Genomic DNA, 22,434 nt, shown 5'->3' with positions numbered 1-22,434 from the left:
TTATATCCAACATATACAATATAAGGAACCAGTACCTGTCCATCATTAAATGGAGTACCTGGATGTTCTTCTTTTATCAGACATTGTTAACTAAAGATGACAGTTTGTGCATTCTGCTGGAACTTGAACCTCACTGATCAGATCCTCAGGAGGGAACCCAAAGGAGGTTTTCTACCAGGACTTTGAGTTTCATTGCACTTGGACTTTCCATATTCATAAACTTCCTCTAATCCAGGGGTTCCCACAGTGGGGTACCTGTACCCCCAGGGGTACTTGGAAGAAGCCCAGGGGGTACTGGGAATATTTTTGGAAAAATCCATTAAATAAGTCATCATGCACCAAATACAAAATAAATAAACAGAATTAATGCAGAAATATAAAACACAATAAATACATTCATATAATAGTTTTATTGTCAATCATCTTGTTGAAGCTTTGGTAACATTTGAAGAATATTTATATTTTATAATATTCAAAATGAGTTTATTTGAGCAGAAAAGGAATTATTTTATGTTGATGAAAGGTTCATTGATTAATTAATGACCAATTTATTTATTTTTCTTTTCAATGTCAGAGGGCCCTTTTCAGTTTAGATTTGGCACAAAAATGTACTTTAAAAAATATATATTTTTAAATATATTACAGTCAAATACATGTTGTTTGTTTACAAAGTTTGGTAAAAATAAACAGACACCTTTGGCACAGGAACACATTTGGACTCATTTTTTTCAATCAAAAATGTTGAAACCAGAGTTGGGGGTACTTGGATAAAAAAGTCTATTTCAAGGGGTACTCCGCTGTAAAAAGTCTATTTCAGGGGGTACTCCACTGTAAAAAGTCCATTTCAGGGGGTACTCCGCTGTAAAAAGTCTATTTCAGGGGGTACTCCACTGTAAAAGTTTGAAAACCATTGCTTTAATAAGTATCTGAGCACAAGGGCTAGTGGATGTTTGCGCCAAGTTTAGGTATTTTTGTCAGGATATTTTTAAGAAAACTGGATCAAAACAAAACAAACACATGCAAAGTTCACATAGTTATCTATAATTTAGAAAACACTTGTATAAAGTACCTTAAAATAGGTATAAATATATTTATTTTCTGTAATTTTCATCATCCAGTTCCAGGTAAAACTATTAAAAACTAGAGGCACTTGGAGAGTGCAGACCTCCGCCAAGGCAGATCAGAGGGCCCCCGTGGCCCCCCCACCCCCGATCAACACCAAAATTTAATCATTTGTTCCCTGTGCCAGTATCAACATTTCCTGAAATTTTCATCTAAATCCGTTCGTAACTTTTGAGTTATCTTTCACACGGACAGACAGACAAACAGACAGACAAACCAATGCCAGCAAAAACATAACCTCCTTGGCGGAGGTAACAATTAAAAAACACTAATTTCATTGTAATGGATCAAATGCCTAAAATCTCGTGGCCCCAAACTTTACATCAATAAAGCAAGTTTTTTGGAAAGGTTGTATAAAATGTGACCACATTATGCTGGATACACAGAGTAAAAAGGAAAATATGGAAAAAAGAACTATTATAAGTCATTTGTCAAATCTTTACAATATTCTAAACAATGAGAAAAGTGCTTTTCCCAGATGTGCTTTCAGATCAGATCTGCCCGTCTTCATATGGATGGAACTTTTTTACAAGAATTTTTCAAAACCAGAAACATCCAAAAACTTGACAAAATTTTCTCAAAATCAGCTCTAATAGGGTATTAGGGGACAATTAGAATGTTTGACCACACATGTATACCTCCACTGGACAAGTGAACACAGGTCAGAATCACAGCCCGCTGGTTTTGATTTATAGGCGATTCAATAACCTCTGGTCATGTGACCTCTGGTCATGTGACTTCTGGTTTGGACTGGTTTAGTCCTTCAGGTTTTAATGGAAATCTGGGAAACCATCATCACATGGTCATTGATCATCATCACCGCTGTATTTTCTTCCTAGACTTTGAGAATCAGCTGTGCTTGTCCTTCCCTTCAGGTCCCATCATCAGCTCCAGGAGGCCATCTAGTGGTCTGGTAGTAAAACTACAGCAGAACCAACACACGTATCAGCCATTACACTTCAACTCACACCACAAACAGCACCCACAAACACCTTCATGAAGTCCCATCTACATTAAACACACACCATATGAGATGAGGGACGCAGGTCTTGGTCCAAAACCCTGAGTCTGGTTTATCTCTGAACCGCTGGTCCACATCTGGCTCTTCTCCATCATATAACCACATCTCAAACTCTGCTGTTTTCAGTGTTTGTTGTGTGACTGATGTGGATTCAGCAGAATGGATCAGTGTGAGGACAGAGAGGAGGGAGCCCCTCCCCCAAAGACCACCGACAGGACCCCCCCAGGACCTGGACCCAGCTGTGTGCCCATGAAACAGTGATGACTCCATGGGTGTTTCAGAGACTCAGTAAGCGAACCTCAGATCTGGTCCAGATCCACCAACAGGGTTTCAGCTCAGTCATTCCTAAACTTGGTGTTCTAGGTCCTACCTAAAGTTAGTCAAATCAAATCACATCAAATTTATTTATATAGCGCCAAATCATAACAAAAGTTATCTCATGACACTTTACATATAGAGTAGGTCAAAACCAGACTCTAAGCCAATTTATAGAAACCCAACAGAATCCCCCAGGAGCAAACGCTTGTGACTGGTGACAGTGGTGAGGAAAAACTTCCTTTTAACAGGCAGAAACCTCAAGCAGACCCAGACTCCTGAAGGATGGCCATCTGCCTTGATCAGTTGGAGTTAAAGACAGAGAGTAAAGGAGGAGAAAAGAGAGAGCGTTAGAGATAGAGAGAGACTGGGGGAGAGGGGGAGAGGGGGGAGGTAGGGGGAGACACATGGATGCAGCTGATGCACAGATAACTGAACTAGAACATCTATGGAACTGTATAATAAACACTATCATAACTATATGGATAAGTGAGTGATGACGATGAAGGAGGAGAGAGGCAGGACCACAGCAGCAGGTCCAGAGATGATCCTGGGAAAACCTGTGAGGCAGTAAAGCACAGAGACTCCAGGGAAGAAGTCAAGTCAGCAACATGCATTCACTGGGGCGTAAACAGAAGAGAGAATTAGGAGAGAAAAGGTCAGGGAGAAAGAGGAGCAGAGAGGAGGTCATAGAGGAGGAGGAGGAGCAGAGAAGAGCTCAGTGTATCCAAATGAGTTTCCCAGCTGTCTAAGTCTATAGCAGCAGAACTAAGAGCAGCCTGAGCTGCCCTAACTATAAGATTCATCAAAAAGGAACGTTTTTAACCTACTCTTAAACATACAGAGGGTGTCTGCCTCCTGGACCGAGGCAGAGAGGTGGTTCCACAATCGTGGAGCTTGATAGCTGAAGGCTCTGGCCCCCATCCCACTTTTGGAGATTCTAGGACCACCAGTAGGCCAGCATCTTGAGAGTGTAGTGCTCTAGATGGATTGTATGGAACTAAAAGCTCTTTCAGATAAGTCGGTGCCTGGCCATGAAGGGCTTTGTAAGTGAGGAGGAGTATTTTGAAGTCTATCATGGCTTTTACAGGGAGCCAGTGCAGAGAAACCTACACAGGAGAAATATGGTCTCTGATACTGGTTCTAGTCAGTACATGGGCAGCAGCATTTTGGATTAGCTGAAGGGTCTTTAAGGACTTTTTGGGACAGCCTGAGAGAAGTGAGTTACAATAATCTAGTCTGGATGTAATAAAAGCGTGGACTAATTTTCTGCATCGTTCTGTGTTAAAATATGTCTAATTTAGTAATATTATGCAGATGAAAGAAAGCAGTTCTAGAAATCAGTTTTATGTGAGAGTTAAACGATAGATCCTGATCGAAAATAACGCCTAGATTCATCACAGTGATTTTCGTCTCCATGGTAACACCATTCACGGTGACTACTTCGCTGGACACTGCATTGCTAACAGTTTTTGGGCCAAACACAATGACTTCAGTTTTGTTTGAGTTTAACAGCAGAAAGTTGTTGGTCATCCAATCTTTAATGTCTTTAATGCACTCCTGTAGTTTGGCTAGCTGACTGGCTTCATCAGGTTTAATGGATAAATATAACTGGGTATCATCAGCGTAGCAATGAAAGGTGATGAAATGTTTTCTTATTAAGTTACCTAAAGGAAGCATGTATATGATAAACAGTATTGGTCCAAGAACCGAGCCTTGACGTACTCCATAACTAACTATAGTGCACTGAGAGGATTCATTATTAATGTTAACGAAGTGAGAACGATCTGTTAGATAGGATTTGAACCACATTAATGTGGATCCTTTGATACCAATTGATTTTTTCCAAACGTTGCAGAAGGATGTGATGGTCGACAGTATCGAAAGCCGCACTAAGGTCTAATAAAACCAGTAAAGAAACCAGACCCTTATCTGAAGCCGTGAGAAGGTCATTGGTAACTTTGACCAGTGCCATTTCTGTACTATGATGTTCCCTGAAACCTGACTGGAAGTTCTCAAATAAACTGTTTGCTTGAAGGAAATCACATAACTGATTGGCTACTATTTTCTCCAGAATCTTAGATATGAATGGAAGGTTCGATATGGGTCCGTAGTCAGCTAAAACTGCAGGGTCCTGTTGCACTGTCAGATTCACATGGTCTTTTTCTTCAGTCTATGGTTCAGACACTGGCAGGAGAATCACACTAAACCTGATCAATGAAAACCTGTTGTTGTAGTGGGACCTGGTCCTGGATGATACTGGATCAGAGTCCAGGGTTGATTCCTGGTCCATTGAACACCTTTGTATCATATGTTGTGAGTGCAGATGGTGAGGAGACACATTGCTAGGACAGAGCTGTTGGTTTAATCCAAATGTTGATGAGATCAACTAAACCCAGTGAGTGTGAAGCTCCAAACAGATTCAGATGTTGATTGCCAGTGGGATCAGCAGGACCAGGACATCTGTCCCACTACAGGGGGTCATGTGACTCATGTTGGTGTCAGTGTGGACAAACTTAATGTGAGCTAATTGTTGATGATTGGTCTACAGAGTGGAGCAGCAGAGCTCAGAGGTTCCCAGTGATCCACAGCATCTGACTCAGCTGGATTCCACATTTGAGGTGTGTACTGGTCCAACATCTACTGGTCCATCTGTTCTGTCCAATCAGTAATGTCCAATGCTGATGCAGGACAGCTTATTCATGTAGAACTCTTCAAGATGTTTTTGTCTTTTTATAAAATTAATGATGTTTATGTAATCTGTCAGACATTTGGACAGAAGGTTCATTAAACCTGAGGATTACGTTGATGAACAGGTTAATGATCACACCAGATACAGACCTGGTTGTTTAAGGTGAAGATGTTCTTTTGGATCTTTACAGGTAAAACAGGTGGCGGCACTTAAAGAAAGTCTGTTAAAAATTCTGGTCAATTTGGTCGATGGTGATTTTAAAATGTTCAAGTGGTTCTTGACCATTGAAGAACTACCCATCCCAGTGAGTAAACTGGTGAACGCAGACCGGATGGACATGGTGGATCTGATGGTCCAGACCTACTACACAAATACTCAGAGAGTCACTGTAAGGGTTCTGGAGAAGATGGACAGGACTGATCTGGTGAAGAAACTTTCAAAAGGCATCCCAGTATCTAAAGGTCAGTCATTAATAAGTAATTAGTAAAGTAAGAGGTTCCATATTTCATTCCTCTGTGACACATTAAACATAAGGACGGTGGTAATGTTGTTTACATCTGTTCAGACCCAGTACAATTCTGTGAATATTCATATTCTGTCCTGGTAACATTCAAACCCCTCAGAGCATCAGTTTACAGATCAGTTAAATCTGTGAAGGCAGTCGTCATCTGGGTTTTTATAAGTCATTCATCTAAGATTAACTCAACACAGAGTTTAGTTAAACTAAAAAAAAAAAACCAGTAAATTCAAACTGAGGAACTGAGAAGGAAGCAGAACTGTATCACACAAACATTAAGCTCTTTATTTATTATTATTATTATTATTATTATTATTATTATTATTATTATTATTATTATTATTATTATTATTATTATTATTATATCTTGTGGATCTAAAATCAAAGTGAAGCAGCTGTCAGTCTGTTTGAAAGGTTCAACTACAGTTAAAGAAAGAAGAGACTCTGAAAACACACACAGGTGAACACACCAAGTGGAAGGCTGACACTTTTCACCACAGTCTTCTAGTCCAAGCAGGTCCTCATTCAGTCCCTGGAAACATCCAGTGAGTCAGCTGTTATTCTTTCACTGTGGTATTTGACAGTTTTTCTAATCGTCATGTTCAGTTTCCTTCCACGAAACCGGGAACCTAAACACATATTTTGTCTCAGTCATAACACGGTAGTGTTCAAATATGTACATTTGAGAATAACTGAGTCATTCATATTAAATAAAGATGACTTTATCATTGAACTACCTAGTGGTATTTGACTAAACTGACATGAACAAACCAGATGGATGACGTCCCTGTGTAGAGTTTGAATCAGAGGAAAAACAGTGACTAAAGTCATTTGGATGAAACTGATGAAACTACTCCCTACATGACTCTGAATATTTTATTGCTGTGTTTCTTGTAGGTAAAAGGGTTTAAAGGACATTCCAAAGGGAACAAAGATGATATTCAGGATTAAAAATCAATGATGTTACAAAACTACAGAGAAGACAAAGTGTTGCTAAAAACGTGGATTTAGTTTGTTTGGATAATTGTTTATTGAAGACATTGAAGGGTTCTTCATGTACAAATACACATGATGAACATATTTGAACAGTTCAACTCTACTGTCCTCCAGCTGAATGTCATGGACATGAGAGAAGACACATGAACAATAAACTCACTGAATGAGAGGAAATGAATGACTGTACCTGAATACACACAGAATCTGGAACATAATGATATGATACTAGAAGAAATGGGAAACATCCCCCTTCCATTTGTGTTTGTAACATTCTCTTAATTGTCTTCTTTGTCTCCACTCAGCGAGCATTGACCAGTGTCGGCGAAAACTGAAGGTTAAGCTGAAGCAGAAGTTTGTGCGTGTGTTTGAGGGCATCGCTAAAGCAGGAAACCCCAAAACCCTCCTGAACCAGATCTACACAGAGCTCTACATCACAGAGGGAGGGGCTACAGAGGTCAACCAGGACCATGAGGTCAGACAGATTGAAACAGCATCCAGGAACCCACACAGACCACCAACAACCATCACATGTGAGACATCTTAAAACACCACCTGACACAGATGAACCAATCAGAACAGTGCTGACAAAGGGTGTGGCCGGCATCGGGAAAACAGTCTTAACACAGAAGTTCAGTCTGGACTGGGCTGAAGACAAAGCCAACCAGGACATCCACTTCATATTTCCATTCACCTTCAGAGAGCTGAATGTGCTGAAACAGAAGAAGTTCAGCTTGGTGGAACTCATTCATCACTTCTTCACTGAAACAAAGAAAACAGGAATCTGGATCTTTGATGACTTCCAGGTGGTGTTCATCTTGGACGGTCTGGATGAGTGTCGACCTCCTCTGGACTTCAACAACACTCAGATCCTGACTGATGTTACAGAGTCCACCTCAGTGGATGTGCTGCTGATGAACCTCATCAGGGGGAACCTGCTTCCCTCTGCTCGCCTCTGGATAACCACACGACCTGCAGCAGCCAGTCAGATCCCTGCTGAATGTCGTGGCATGGTGACAGAGGTCAGAGGGTTCACTGACCCACAGAAGGAGGAGTACTTCAGGAAGAGGTTCACAGATGAAGAACAGACCAGCATGATCATCTCCCACATCAAGACGTCACGAAGCGTCCAGATCATGTGCCACATCCCAGTCTTCTGCTGGATCACTGCTAAGGTTCTGGAGGATGTGTTGAAAACCACAGAGGGAGGAGAACTGCCCAAGACCCTGACTGAGATGTACATCCACTTCCTGGTGGTTCAGGCCAAACTGAAAAATGTCAAGTATGATGGAAGATCTGAGACAGATCCACCCTGGAGTCCAGAGACCAGGAAGATGATTGAGTCTCTGGGAAAACTGGCCTTTGAGCAGTTGAAGAAAGGAAACCTGATCTTCTATGAATCAGACCTGACAGAGTGTGGCATCGATATCAGCTCAGCCTCAGTGTACTCAGGAGTGTTCACAGAGGTCTTTAGAGAGGAGAGAGGACTGTACCAGGACCAGAGGTTCTGCTTCATCCATCTGAGTGTCCAGGAGTTTGTGGCTGCTCTTCATGTCCATCAGACCTTCATCAACACTGGAGTCAATCTGCTGTCAGAAGAACAAACCACATCCCAGAGGTCTGGATCTGCACAGACACAGTTCTACCAGACCGCTGTGGACCAGGCCTTACAGAGTCCAAATGGACACCTGGACCTGTTCCTGCGCTTCCTCTTGGGTCTATCATTGCCGACCAATCACAGACTCCTACAAGGTCTGATGAAACAGACAGGAAGCAGCTCAGAGACCAATCAGGAGACAGCTGAGTACATCAAGACGAAGATCAATGATAAACTGTCTGTAGAGAAAAGCATCAACCTGTTCCACTGTCTGAATGAACTGGAGGATCAATCTCTGGTGGATCAGATCCAACACTACCTGAGAGATGGGGGTTTCTACAGATACGGTCCATCTCCTGCTCAGTGGTCAGCTCTGGTCTTCATGTTACTGTCATCAGATAAAGATCTGGATGAGTTTGACCTGAACAAATACTCTGGTTCAGAGAAGGCTCTTCTGAATTTGCTGCCAGTCATCAAAGCCTTCAGCAAAGCTGTGTGAGTCCAGACAGAGTGGAGTTTATTGAATTTAGAGTCTGGTTTAGGACATTTTTATACCTTATTCATTCCTTGTCAAACCACGACACTGATCATATTAATCAACATCATAACTTGATGGAACACACATCAATCCTCTTCATGTGTATGACAGTAGGAGCACATCTGATCCAGTCCATCAAACATGTGAGTTAGTTTATGGTGGACCATGGATTTAGATCCTGTTTGGTCTTCAGTGCTGGTTCCAGATTATCTTAAATAAATCTGTAATGTACGTGTTACTGAGACCCCCAGATAAATAAGGGGTCATAACCATAATCATAAATGAACAGCAGTGAAGGTCCATACGGTTTGTCTGAGTGTTAACAGGAAATAGTACCTCTGTGATACATTGACTTTATAACCTGATATTTGACCAAAACTAGTGATTATCTCTAGAACTATTGGAACTGAAGTGAAGTGGAGTTTAGTGAAGATCAGTTTAATCTGCTGATGTTTTGAATAAAACAAAACCATCTGTTCTGTTTCTGTAGATTGACTGTCTATGGGCTATCAGAAAGAGGTTTTGAAGGTCTGTCCTCAGTTCTCAGATCCCAGTCTTCTAGTCTGAGACATCTGGACTCTGTACCAAGGACCCGAAGGATTCAGGACTGAAGATCCTGTCAGATGGACTACGGAGTCCAGACTGTAAACTGGAGACTCTCAGGTCAGATAAAGTTAGAATCTCAATTCAATTATTTCTGATCTTTTGGTCCCGACTGAGTTTTATTAAATCATGTGTACTTGTTTAATGAAGATATATTAGACCTAGAGCTGCACAATCAGGTCAATCACAAGCAGTGGGGCTTATCATAGGGGGCGCTAGGGCGCCGCCTCACCTGTTTCACATGAAGAAGAAGACAATAGGAATCACATAAAATAATTTACGAAAACATGAATATTTAATAAATGAGTAATACATGATACAGGCCAAGAGTACCGTGTATAATCTGCATTCTTCTTGTTTTCGCTGCTTTTACACAGGGTTTTGAAAAAGCAGATATTGTGCAGATGAAACGTTCCTGTCCAGAAACATACAGCTTTGGAAGTTCACATGTGATTCAGTCGACTATGATACCCTTCTAATTGCAGGTCCAGACACTTGGGCTGCAACTAATAGTCACATTACAAACTGAAAAAACAATTAAAAAAAACAAACAATGGCTCTGATTTCTATTCATTACAGTAAATATGTTGGTTGGCTACTGTTAGCCGTAACCACTGCAACATAACAGAAAAAAGCATTAATGGGAAACTTAACTGCTGACTCTGTTTCTCTCTCTTTTACTGCTCACATCTCTCACACACTGACTCACTGGCTCTGCCACATACACTGGCTCTGCCCTCAGACCTTTCTCATCCACTCACCTGTCCAGCATAGTCCCGTACACACTCAGTTCTTTACAGACCGTCAGTAACAGCTGAACTTTCCAACAGTTACTTTAACAGAACAGTTACTGCAGGGTCGATCCAATACATTTCATTTTTCATGTTTAGAATTGACTCAGTCAGAGCAGTAGCGGGTTGAGGAGTACACGTCTGCTTTTTCTGCAAAAAGTCATCCATGGCCCCTGTACTCATCTTAACATTGCATAAAATGTATCATGAAATTGTCAGACAAAATAACAACATTCCTCTTTAAACTGTCATGATCCTTCACACACACACATACAGTAATAGACTCACTACTAGCATGGGAGCTAACTATCTACGAGGTTCGTCTAAATCTTATAAACGTGTTTCCTCTGTAAATGTTCATTCATAGTTGAAGTGGTCCCGTGGTCCACCAGGCTCAGATACAGATCTGACATGTTTTCTAGGTTGTGTCACATATGAAATGTTCCCAAACTTTGGACCGTTTGTTTGTCGTAGCCTGGCTTCAGTGGGCGTCTACCGCTGCTCCTTCTGTTCCAGATCATTAGTGTGCATGTGCTGTCAGTGCATCAAAGATCTGGGAAAAGTCAGAAGTCTCACTCTGAGCTACTTCAACTGGCTATGGTCGAACATGGTTTATCCTGGGATTAGATACACACGATGACATCACTAACGACCCATCAACTACTAAGTTATTCATCGACTGATTTTGCCGTCGATTATTAGTCGACTAGTCGTTGCAGCCCTACCAGACATACGATGAGATGAACAAAGAGTAGACAAATAATTGAATATAGAGGCTAGTAGTAGAACCCAACCAACCACTCCTACTCTCAGCAGCATCGTGTTCCTCCCTGAGCTCAGATCTATGTGGACTGTGACGGTCCTTCAGCCCAGACCTGACCTGATCCTATCATCATCTGTGTCCTCTAGGTTGAATATCTGTAACCTGTCAGAGAGAAGCTGTGAAGGTCTGTCCTCAGTTCTCAGATCCCAGTCCTGTAGTCTGACTCATCTGGAGCTCAACAACATGGACCTGAAGGATTCAGGACAGAAGATCCTGTCAGATGGACTAAGGAGTCCAGACTGTAAACTGGAGACTCTCAGGTCAGATAAAGTTAGAATCTGAATTCAATTCTTTCTGATCTTTTGGTCCTGACTGAGTTTTATAAAGTCATGTTGGAGATAATGTGGAAAACATGAAAAAGGAAAATCACAACGTTAAGGTGTTTCTACTTTTAAGTTTTGGTATTTTTGCACTATTTTCAATTTCTATCCTCGGCCACATTGGCTGCAGGGTATTGTCACCAGTTGATTGTCTGTCCGTTTGTTCAAAAACTTGGGCATGTACTGGTAAGTCAGGCTGAGTGTTTCCAAGTGTGCGCACGTTATGTTTGTGTTTGATTTGACATCGTCAAATGACTCATCTATGCATTTGATTTGATAAATGTAATAGGCTGAGTACAAAGGCTGAACCCAAAAGCAAGACCACGAGAAACCAATAAGGTTTAGTGTTTTTATTAAACACTTTAACAGGGAAAATGGAACAACACAGAGAATATATAATTCCTGTGGAGCCTCTGGTTCCGGGGATCAATGTCTGGGCTGCGGGTGGTAACGACAGGCGGTCGGCTGGGCCGAGCCGGGAAAACCCCAACGGAATCCCCACTAGGGACAGACAGAGGGTGGTCAATAAACAAGCCAGGTCATACACGGAAAGACAATCATACAGGCAACGGTACATGGGGGACAGGCTAACTCACGGTAGTAATCCAGACAGAGGTCGAAGCACAGGTGATCGTTGGAGGCTGAGGTAACAAAAGGAGCAGGCAGAGACAGAGTCGGGTAAACGAACCAGGTCGGGAACAAGCAGGCAGGGTAGGAACAGGCTGAATCGGTGGTCGAGGGATGAAAACAGGTCAAACACGGCAGACAAACAAACAGGATCCAAGAAACGCTGGTAAGTGAACACAAACTAGTTGTAGAGCACAAACTGGCAACTGAACAGGGGAAGACTGAGGGTTTAAATACACAGGAGGGCGGGAAGACAATGAGACACAGGTGGAGATAATCAGGGAGGAGTCAGGTAATCAGGGAAAAGGTGAACACGATCAGGGAGAGGAAGTAAAGACAACAGACAAGACACATGAGGGAAACTTAATAAAATAAAACAGGAAACGACAAACAAAACAGAAAAGACAAAGTCCAACAGCCGACATGACAATAAACAGGCAAACAGACAAATATTATGATGAAAAAAATGTTTTTTCACTAAATTGTGCAGCTTTATTTGGATCTGAGCTGTAGAACAAACTGAGATCTATGTGAACTGTGATGGTCCTTCAGTCCAGACCTGACCTGATTGTAATCCAAATATCATCTGTGTCCTCCAGGTTGAGTATCTGTAACCTGTCAGAGAGAAGCTGTGGAGGTCTGTCCTCAGTTCTCAGATCCCACTACTCTAGTCTGACTCATCTGGAGCTTGACAACATGGACCTGAAGGATTCAGGACTGAAGATCCTGTCAGATGGACTAAGGAGTCCAGACTGTAAACTGGAGACTCTCAGGTTTGGATTGTTCAACCAGTGTGAACAATGATGATTAAAACCATGATGTACATGTAGTGGATCAGTCTGACCTGGTTTTCGGACCAGCTGTTCAGTGTCTGACATGAAACACATGCATTTTCCTTTATTTGTATGAAACAAACACAGGAACTAAACTGTATGAGGGTGTATTTGAACCCAATGAGTCTAAATCTACAGATATTATCCAAAGGACAGTAAAGTGTCTATAGTCAGAGGGTTGGACTGGAGTGGAACTGGTTTTCTGTTCCAACACAGGAATTCAAGAACCATTGAACCTTTGATTGGAGGTGGTGAAGGATGTTCATTTATGCACTTTATGTTTTGGACCAATATCTGTACATTTGTGTCTTTATTTGGTCAAAGTCAATCTTCATCCAGTTAAATTTGTCTGAGTAACAATAAAAGATCAGGTCTTTCCAGACTTTGGACAGGGACTGGACTAATCTGAGGGTGTATTCACACCTGCCTTGTTTAGTCCGTTTAAAACAGACCAGAGTTCGTTGCTCCCTTGGTTCGGACCCTTTTGGGCTGGTGTGAATAAAAACCACTGAACTCTGTTCCGGACCAAACAAGTGAACCGAGACCCAGTTGAAGAGGTGGTCTCGGTGCGGTTCCATACGAACCCTGGTGCGGTTCGTTTGAGGTGTGAAAGCAGCCCGGACCCGATCCGACACAGTTGGGTTTTTTGTACCTAACGAGCTCCTGTCGTGTGTCGAGCATTATGGACAACAGAGTTTTACCAGAGACCAGAGAACCGCTCAGAGTGAGGATAGGCTACGTAGCTGAAAATGAGCCGTGGTCAAACTTGGAGCTCGGAAGAGACACGCTGCCTTTTTAGACATATGGGCAGATGTGCATATAACACAACTGCTAGAAAGGACACATAAAAACTCTGACGTTTTCAGCTTGTTCAGCGAGAGAATGATTAGGATGGCAGTTATATTTGTCTGTTGTGCTTGAAAAGAAAAAAATAATAAACTACTTCATCACCCCCAGCAAACTTTACCTGCGTTAAGGAATTCTGTACCTGGCTAAACTGAACGGTGATATAGGATAGATACACATAGGTAAGCAGTACGTAGCACTAATGCTTTTGGAGAACAGTCTTTTCATATAGTAGCAGAATTCCAACTTCATATCTGTTTGGTTTTGCATGAATCAGACCAACAGTCACAACATGATGTGCTCACATGAGCGCTGTCCTCCGTAGCCGTCTTGCCCTGTGTCTTCGTCAGTAAGAAATGAATTCTACAGTATTGTGAACCTGATGTTGCATCAAACGCTCTTGCTGCTCAAACACTTGTGCAAACACCTGCATCTGTAAAAACTGCTATGACGATAACAATAACAGCACGCAAAATTTCCATGATTCTCTCTTTTCACTTTGGACTGAGCGCTTTAATGGACACTGCTCATTTCTGTCCAATGGATGAACGACCTCAGCACATGTGGTTTTGTTTACAGATTTTGGTCCACTTACAAAAAGATACAGTGTGAATGCGAACCGCACCAAATTAAAAAAATAAAATAAAATTTGGTGCGGACCAAAGCAAGTGAACTATTGGACTTTCCTGGTGTGAATACACCCTGAGTCTGTGTTCATATCTCGTCCTGAACTGAGTCAGTCAAATAGAAACTGGCTCCAGGTAAATCCCATTTGGAATGAAATCCATCCACAGAATAACTGTGTCCAATAGCTGACGCTGCTTCTTTTCCCTCCTCAGATGATGTGTGATGTTTTGTGTTGCAGACTTTCAGGATGTCTGATCACAGAGGAAGGATGTTCTTCTCTGGTCTCAGCCCTAAAGTCCAATCCGTCCCATCTCAGACTGCTAGACCTGAGCTACAACCATCCAGGAGCCTCAGGACAGGAGCTGTCTGCTCTAGTGGAGGATCCACACTGGACACTGGACACTGTCAGGTATGGACTGAGCTGATGCACACACAGATAATGTGTAATAGAACAGGTGGAGCTGACAGGAACACTCTGTCACAGCTGATTCCACATCCTTTACTGAAGTTCCAGACCACGGTCACAGATACAGATGTTCAATAAGAGACTGACAGGAACCATTGACTGGATGTGAACAGAAAAGCTGAAGTGGATCAGAGTGATGGAATGTCCATGTTTAATGCTGATCTGACCCCCCCCCTCCTCCTTTCAGGTTGGAGCCCAGTGGAGTCCGATGGTTAACACCAGGTCTAAGGAAGTGTAAGTGAATTTCCATTGGATTACAGATGAAACCCAACCTGAACATACAGTGAGAGCTGGTACCACATTAGAAAACACATCAACTGTCAGTGAAGACAGTGGGTGAGCTGACAGCTGATTGGTCAGGACATGGATCACATGACAAAAATTCCCTGAGGGACGAGTCCTCAGAACCTCAGACCATTGGCCAATCACACATCCTCTGTCTTTATGGATCATTCTAGTGCTGTTCTTGTGCCGCTGTCTGATAAAGGTGGAAGACGAACAAACAATAAAGTCAAAAACACAGCTGAGTCGATCAGGAGGAAAGTTTGTCACAGTAACAAGTTCAACCCAAAACATCAAATCACTTCCATAAATATTTATTATCCATTAGATAAAGGCTGTAATATTATGGATTTTATGGACAATTAGGAACAAGGGAAAGATTAAATTAAAAAAATCTGTGCAAAGGTCGTCACTAAAAAAGTTTGTTTTAATCAGAAGGTTTTTGACAGTGAACTTGGAGACACAGACTGAACAGAACCATTGGAATGAAATGTCAGTAAATTCCAGTTCCTGTCTATCTGTCCTTGACTACTGCCTACATGACATTAGACAGAAAAACCACAACTACACTGTTAAACATTTCAAGTTGGTTCAACTTACAAATGTAAGTCCATTCTAGAAAATTTGAGTTAACTTGACTTGAATAATACCATGGACCAAGAACCACATTTAAATATCCCTGCTTTAGAAAAAGCCACAATTTCAGGAGGAGTTAGGATTTCCACACTAGTATGAGCAAAGCCACTCTGACTCAGGGTGTTTTAAGATGGTCACTCCAGGAACAGGTGTTCTAGGTGTTGGGACCTTTTACCCCATTGGTGGAAGAGGCTTTGGCACACCTGTGTGGCCTGATTGCTGTATGACGTTCTAAATCGGTACCATGACGGAGGGAAATGTGCAGTAGCGACACCAGGATTTTAAAAGTGGGGGGGGCAACTGGAGGGCAAAGAAAATATTGAGAGGGGTGGACAAAAAATTTTGCATGTAGTGTGAAATTAACACTTTTTGCTTTAGCAGCTGCTATATATATATATATATATATATATATATATATATATATATATATATATATATATAAATATATAGCCTATCCATTACACTTTATATAGGGGGCAATTTTAGGTCAAATCAGGTAATACTTAATGTATTCAAGGTATTTTTTTAAAAACTACAGCATGAACAACTCAAACTTTCTGTTATGATTATTTAATAGGTACAATCTACTTTCACATATTTCTCTATTCACATCAGAAAAACATGCAGCAAACAAACAGCCAGCTGGCCTTTGAGAGAACCCTCTATAGATGCGTGCATGGGGGGGGGCTGTCTGCCTGGTTGTATTATAATGTATCAAAATGTGTTATGTACGCTTTCATTGACGGATTTTTCATATTTCTTCGTTGCCCAAATTTTCCCAAAGATTTACCCAAATCTGGGTGGGGGGGCAAGGGTTGTGACTGGGGGGGCATTTGCCCCCCTATGCCCCCCCCTTGGTGCCGCCACTGGAAATGGGCAAGACTGTTGCAATGACCCCCCCTGCCTGGTCCAACTGACCAGACAGTTTAAAATAGGGGGCCAAAGGCAAAGCTCTGGCCGGTGCACCTCTGCAACTCTTGGCCCAATATTAACTCTCCATTCTATCACCTTCCTATACCTTCCCCTGCTAGCAGTCATCATTCACCTTAGTCAGTGTCCTATTTCTCAAAACCAGCATGTATAATTATATGTGACAAAAATTTTACATCATAATTATTAGTCCCTTATCAGATCAAGACCAAATTTTCAACACCATTTGTACCTCACATTAATATTGCTGCAACACCAGTGGTTGTGATCAGTTTTTGAGAGATCTGGTTATCATTTAAAACTCACATTGTAAAGTTACGTTCACACATTTAAATTTACATTTCACTGAACTGGCTTACAGTCTTGAGTTGCAATGCTAATAACTCATGAAGTTAAGTTGAAATTTCATAACTCATTATGTTAAATGGAAGTAAATTATAGAAACAAGTTATGACAACTAATAAGCTCTATGCACAGCCCCACTACTTCCTGAACTTCAGGTGGCTCCTTTATTTCCTGTCTTTCATTATTGAACACACTGATTAATTCAGGTGTGCCTGCTACTTGTTGGGACAACTGATTAATTAGGCACACCTGGATTAATCAGTGTGTCCAAAAATGAAAGACAGGAAATAAAGGAGCCGCCTGAAGTTCAGGAAGTAGTGGGGCTGTGCATAGAGCCCATTGAGCATATGACTTTTTACAGTGTAGTCCTTCATCTCTGACCTTGAAGTGTCCCTAAATCAGTCCAAAATCAAGTATATGATTCATTTGTGGTGTGTATGTTCTTTTTTGTCTCTTTTTTTCAACTGATAACTTATAAATACAAGTTAAGTCAACTCGCACCTAGATAAAAAAAAACAAAAAAAAAAACCATTCAGTCAGTCAAGACAATGAATTAATGAACATTTAACTTTTGAAAACTAGAACAACTGAGTTGAAAATCCAAAACTAGTCAGAGCTCTTTGAATTGAAGAGCAAAAATAAGTGGACATAACTAAATGGGGCTGTAATGTTTTGCAGTGTACAACTCACATCTCAGAGCTTCTGTGAAATAAAACTCACAAAGACACGTTTCAGACCAGACCTTTATTTGTCTCCATCATGAATTTCCCCAAAACCATCAGAACTCAAACCTGTGAAGGTTTAAAGTGCTGTGACGCTGCTACCCATCAGTGATCTCCATTGGAACACACATGATCTATGTGATCACATGATCAGCATTTATTTAGTCACATATTTCTGTGGAAGATTTTCATGATAACTTCATGACTTCTTTGTTTGGTCTTCAAATGAACTACTGGGACTTGTATAACTATCAGTACTTGTGTTTAATATAATACAAACTGAAACAAAATTAACAAAAAACTAAATTAAGTAGAGTGAGAACAGCAAAGTTACAAAGGACATCCTTTAAATATTCAACAAAATCAGCATTTTATAAATTTTCTTTGACTATTTTCTTCATTTTTCAGATTATTTTGTTGAATTTGTTTCTTTTTTTTTTTTTTTGCTAATTTTGCTGATTCATTTTGTATTTTGTTTTATTAGTTTTGTTAATTTTGTGTTTAATTTGGTTTTTCATTCATTTTACTGATTGATGATTAATTTGACTCATTAATGTCTTCAGTTTTTATTCCTTTTTTTGAGTATTAGTGTTTGTAATGTGGTACCAGGTGAGGCTGTGTAACTGTGGTTTTATATTCCAACTAATGCGGTGTCTTTCCTTGTGACTGCACAGCTAGCAGCTAGCTTACAGCTATAAAACACACACATCACCAATCCAACATATGGTCATTTGTGTCACAGTAACAGTGTGTGAACCAGGGACACAATTACAAACAAGTCATTCTCTAGTCCAGGGGTCTGCAACCTTTATTATCAAAAGAGCCATTTTGCACCCTCTTCTGCCAAAAAAAACAATAGTCTGCAGCCGCAAAAAATAACAGAGCTTATAAACTTTTAAAAGTTTTAATCTTTTTTTTTTTTTTTTTTTTTTTTTACATTTTATCTGTTACAACCACTGAATACAATAATCAGAAGTGCAGTGTGGAATGGATTCTGGAATACTTTTGGAGCTTGGAAGGGATTTTTGAGTATGATTTCTCCAAAAGTACACAGTAAAAGTAGTTCATAGTATTTGTGCTAATAGTATATGAAGTACTAATACCAAATATACCAAATTCATGAGGTACTTTTTGGTAATCATAATTTTATTTGTCATTGAATTTAGTCTTAAAGCCTATTTCAGATGAAAAAACAAACACTTTTGGAGCTTGGAAGGGATTTTTGAGTATGATTACTCCAAAAGTACACAGTAAAAGTAGTTCATAGTATTTGTGCTAATAGTATATGAAGTACTAATACCAAATATACCAAATTCATGCAGTACTTATTGGAAAAATTAATTTTATTCATTATTAAATTTAGTCTTAAAGCCTATTTCAGAAGAAAAAAAACACTTGTACCTTGGAAGGGAATCTGTTGGAGGATTACTCCAAAAGTACACAGTACTCATACTCATACAGTCGCTCTATGAAAAGTATCACTATTTATGGAAATTATTCTCTTCAAAACTCAACACTGCCTCTGCAGTTCCCAGTTGTACTGCTCCATATTCTCTCGGAAAACGGACAGAATTACGTGAGTAATATACAAAGGACGGACAGAACCCTCCGTCCGCATCCATCTGTGTCTTTCACGTAGAGCATAAATGAGCCCTTTCTTTGGTTGTCTGGAAGGCACATTCGCTCCATGCAGCTGATCTACCGTGATTGTCTAATGAGTAGTGCACAAGAAAAACACTAGCGGCTGGCTTGACCATGCAGAGGAGAGTCACAGCAGGCTTGATCGCAGTAAAGGGAGCTACTACAAGGAGGCTGAAGAGCCGCATGGGGCTCCGGAGCCACAGGTTGCCGACCCCTGGTCTAGTCTTTCCCCTCAAGTCAAATCAAGCTGATCACTGATCAATAACTGCGGCTGTTTCGTGTTTTCTTCTGTTCATCAGATTTCTGTGAACTCACCCTGGATCCAAACACAGCGAATGAAAAACTCAAACTGTCTGAAAACAACAAGAAGGTGGAACTAGTGGAGGAGGTTCAGTCATATCCTGATCATCAGGACAGATTTGAGTACTGGGAACAGCTGATGTGTTCAACTGGTCTGACTGGTCGCTGTTACTGGGAGGTCCAGTGGAGTGGAGAGGTTTGGATATCAGTGGCTTACAGAGGAATCAGAAGGAAAGGAGACAGTTTAGACTGTTGGTTTGGATTAAATGATCAGTCCTGGAGTCTGTGGTGTTATACAGGTGGATACAGGGTCTGGCATAATAAGAAATACACACCCCTCCCTCAGTCCTCCTCCTCCCCCTCCTCCTCCTCCTCCTCCGGTACAGTGTCAGTGTATGTGGACTGTCCTGCTGGATCTGTGTCCTTCTATGAAGTCTCCTCTGACAAACTGATCCACATCTACACCTTCAAAACCACATTCACTGAACCACTGTTTGGAGGATTTAGACTCAGGACACAGGGATCCTCAGCGTCTCTGTGTGATGTATAGATGTGTTGTATAGTTGTGTAGTTGTGTTTTGTAAAACATGAACTTGATCAAGACAAATCAGTTGAATTTTAACACAATTCTGTCTGAGTTGATCATCTACAAATACACAGAACATTTAGAAACAACAATAACATGAATCAGAGTTAAGTCTTCGTCAGTTATTTTATTTCTGATGCTTGTTTTGTTGATTGTACTTAATTCTTTTAATTTCTGTCATAAATTATTTGTCCAGTGTTTTCATTTTTCTTTTATGTTCATTATTTTATTGATTTTTCTGATCATTTTGAGTTTTCTTTATTCATTTTAAGTTCACTTTGGCAATAATTTTGTTAATTGTTGCACATTTTGATGATTAATTTGTTATATTTTTCTTTTATAGTTGAATATTTTCTTCATTTTGATTATTTTATATTTTCACATTTTTGTTCATTTTTTTTCTTTTGCTTGTTTTGTTTCATTTTCTTCATTTGTTACTAGGTCCTTTTCCATGTTTCCATTTTATTGTTTTACTATTTTTCATTTTACTACATTATGACAATTATTTTGTTTATTTTTGTTGCTTATCTTATTAATTTTCATTAATTCTTAGTATTTACTTAAATATGTTGAATTATTTGTCCTGTGTTTTCATTTTTCTTCATTTATGTTGATTATTTTGTTAATTTTTGTAAATTTTGCTGATGATTTCATTATATTTTTCTTCCTGTTGCTTATTTAGTTCCTGTTGATTGTTTTGTTCTATTTTTCAGTTGCAGTGGTCATTACTTAGAGGTTCTGATGCTATAACACTGCTGCCCATAATGTTGGAATAAAGTATTTTTCCTCTTGTCATGAAATGATTGTGAATATGTGATTTATTGTTAATACAGTGGAACTGGACTATCCAGAATCAATCCCCAGTTGAATGTGTGAGGTTGTCAGGTTCTGTCTCTATGTTCCAGTCCTGTGGTCTGGATGCACATCAATCTAACTATAGAAGTGGGCGGGACTTTCACTGGAGGAGAACTAAACTCATCCAATCAAAGTCCAGATATGACTTCTATCAGTGATCAATAGGAACTAGACTGATATCTGGAACCATTTACATGTTAGAAACCATCAGAATATGGACCATTAGAAGGAAAGGAACATTTAGAATATTTAAAAAGGAATTACGGTATTTTAGTCATAAAGGCTTGTGAGTGTTATTTCCATCTGTTTCTCGATACTTCAGCATCTTTCAGCAGTAAAATATTCACATTCATTCATGTCCAGAGTTTGTGTAACATGTTGTTTTGTTGCTTAAATGAAGAATTATTATAAATCTGAATTACATTACACTGACATTTACAGTGAAAAAACATTTGGATTCATTACAAAATTCATTATAATTATTATTAAATGGAGTAAAAACCTCATTTCCATTTTTTTTCTGACTCTAATCCAAAGTTTTTTTCTGCTGATAAATTAATAACAAACCCAACATTTCATATATTTCTCATTCCAGCCTGTGTTCTCCACCTGATACTGATCAGAGTTCCAACATTACACTTGTCAATATCAGTTTATTCACATCAGAAAGTGTCAGAACATACTAGTACATTTCATTTATGTTCATTTTTTCCATAAACAATCCAAACTTAGTGTTTTTACAGCCACGTATGTTGAGAAAAAGCATTAAATTCTCACAAAAAAACTGTTAATTTTGGACTGAAAACAGACTCAGCTATGTGACTTGTTTTGGAATTTTTTTTTAGATCATATGTGCACCAGGTTTTGTTTTTGTGTGTGTAAAACCCATGGATTTGGATCCATGACAGTGGATAAAAAGAATAAAAATGAACAAAAATCTACAAAATAATAATGTGGAAAAAAAATAAGCAAAACATGTACACAGAAATTGAATAAAAGAAAAAAATAAACAACAAAATGAACAAAAACAGCTAAACTAATGAATAAAATCAACAAGAATTTATAATAAATGAACATGAACACAATAAGACACAAATTGAACATAATTCAAGAAAAACTAATAAACCCATGGAGTTGGATCAATGACAGTGGGTGGACACACTTGTTTTTACATTCAATTATTGATCTAGTTTTGCTAAAAAAACAAACAAAACAAAAACAAAACAAAACCTCTTTTTCTTCATTTTGTCTGTGATATAAAAACCCTCATCTTTAATTGGAGCTTTAATGAACATCTACATGATCCGTGAATTAAATACAGAAAATACAGGATTTATAGTGATAACATGCAAAAGACAGAGGATAATATTTGAATAAATGCTGATAAATCACTTAATAAAAGTCAA

At 39.7% G+C, this 22,434-nt stretch overlaps 6 protein-coding genes across 9 annotated transcripts in view; 4 read left to right on the top strand and 2 right to left on the bottom strand.

The window, feature by feature from the left end:
* The window catches only part of LOC115436253 (zinc finger protein 883-like), a 445,178-nt gene that overhangs the window by 150,012 nt on the left and 272,732 nt on the right, over nt 1-22,434 (bottom strand). The gene's annotated exons all lie outside the window — the stretch shown is intronic.
* Nucleotides 1-22,434, top strand: part of LOC115435234 (NACHT, LRR and PYD domains-containing protein 5-like) — a 753,056-nt gene that overhangs the window by 545,874 nt on the left and 184,748 nt on the right.
* LOC115436315 (zinc finger protein 239-like) overlaps nt 1-22,434 on the top strand; it is a 364,410-nt gene that overhangs the window by 214,815 nt on the left and 127,161 nt on the right. The gene's annotated exons all lie outside the window — the stretch shown is intronic.
* The window catches only part of LOC115436265 (zinc finger protein 345-like), a 356,130-nt gene that overhangs the window by 307,786 nt on the left and 25,910 nt on the right, over nt 1-22,434 (top strand). The window lies entirely within an intron of this gene.
* LOC115436292 (zinc finger protein 239-like) overlaps nt 1-22,434 on the bottom strand; it is a 324,079-nt gene that overhangs the window by 289,276 nt on the left and 12,369 nt on the right. The window lies entirely within an intron of this gene.
* Nucleotides 7,548-20,442, top strand: LOC115436251 (NLR family CARD domain-containing protein 3-like). Its single transcript, XM_030159047.1, has 6 exons — nt 7,548-8,752; nt 11,099-11,272; nt 12,559-12,732; nt 14,504-14,674; nt 14,919-14,965; nt 19,587-20,442. The coding sequence occupies exons 1-6, from the start codon at nt 7,575-7,577 to the stop codon at nt 20,135-20,137; spliced, it is 2,295 nt and encodes a 764-aa protein (XP_030014907.1). The 5' UTR covers nt 7,548-7,574; the 3' UTR covers nt 20,138-20,442.

This window comes from Sphaeramia orbicularis, chromosome 16, assembly GCF_902148855.1.
Source record: "Sphaeramia orbicularis chromosome 16, fSphaOr1.1, whole genome shotgun sequence".
Lineage (NCBI taxonomy): Eukaryota > Metazoa > Chordata > Actinopteri > Kurtiformes > Apogonidae > Sphaeramia > Sphaeramia orbicularis.
This window is presented reverse-complemented; position numbering and strand designations above follow the sequence as displayed.

Coding starts and splice junctions, on each gene's coding strand:
- LOC115436251 (XM_030159047.1), top strand. CDS start 7,575: ATGAACCTCATCAGGGGGAACCTGCTTCCCTCTGCTCGCCTCTGGATA. Junction 8,753..11,098: donor AAAGCCTTCAGCAAAGCTGT/GTGAGTCCAGAC, acceptor TGTGTCCTCTAG/GTTGAATATCTGTAACCTGT. Junction 14,966..19,586: donor AACACCAGGTCTAAGGAAGT/GTAAGTGAATTT, acceptor TCTGTTCATCAG/ATTTCTGTGAACTCACCCTG.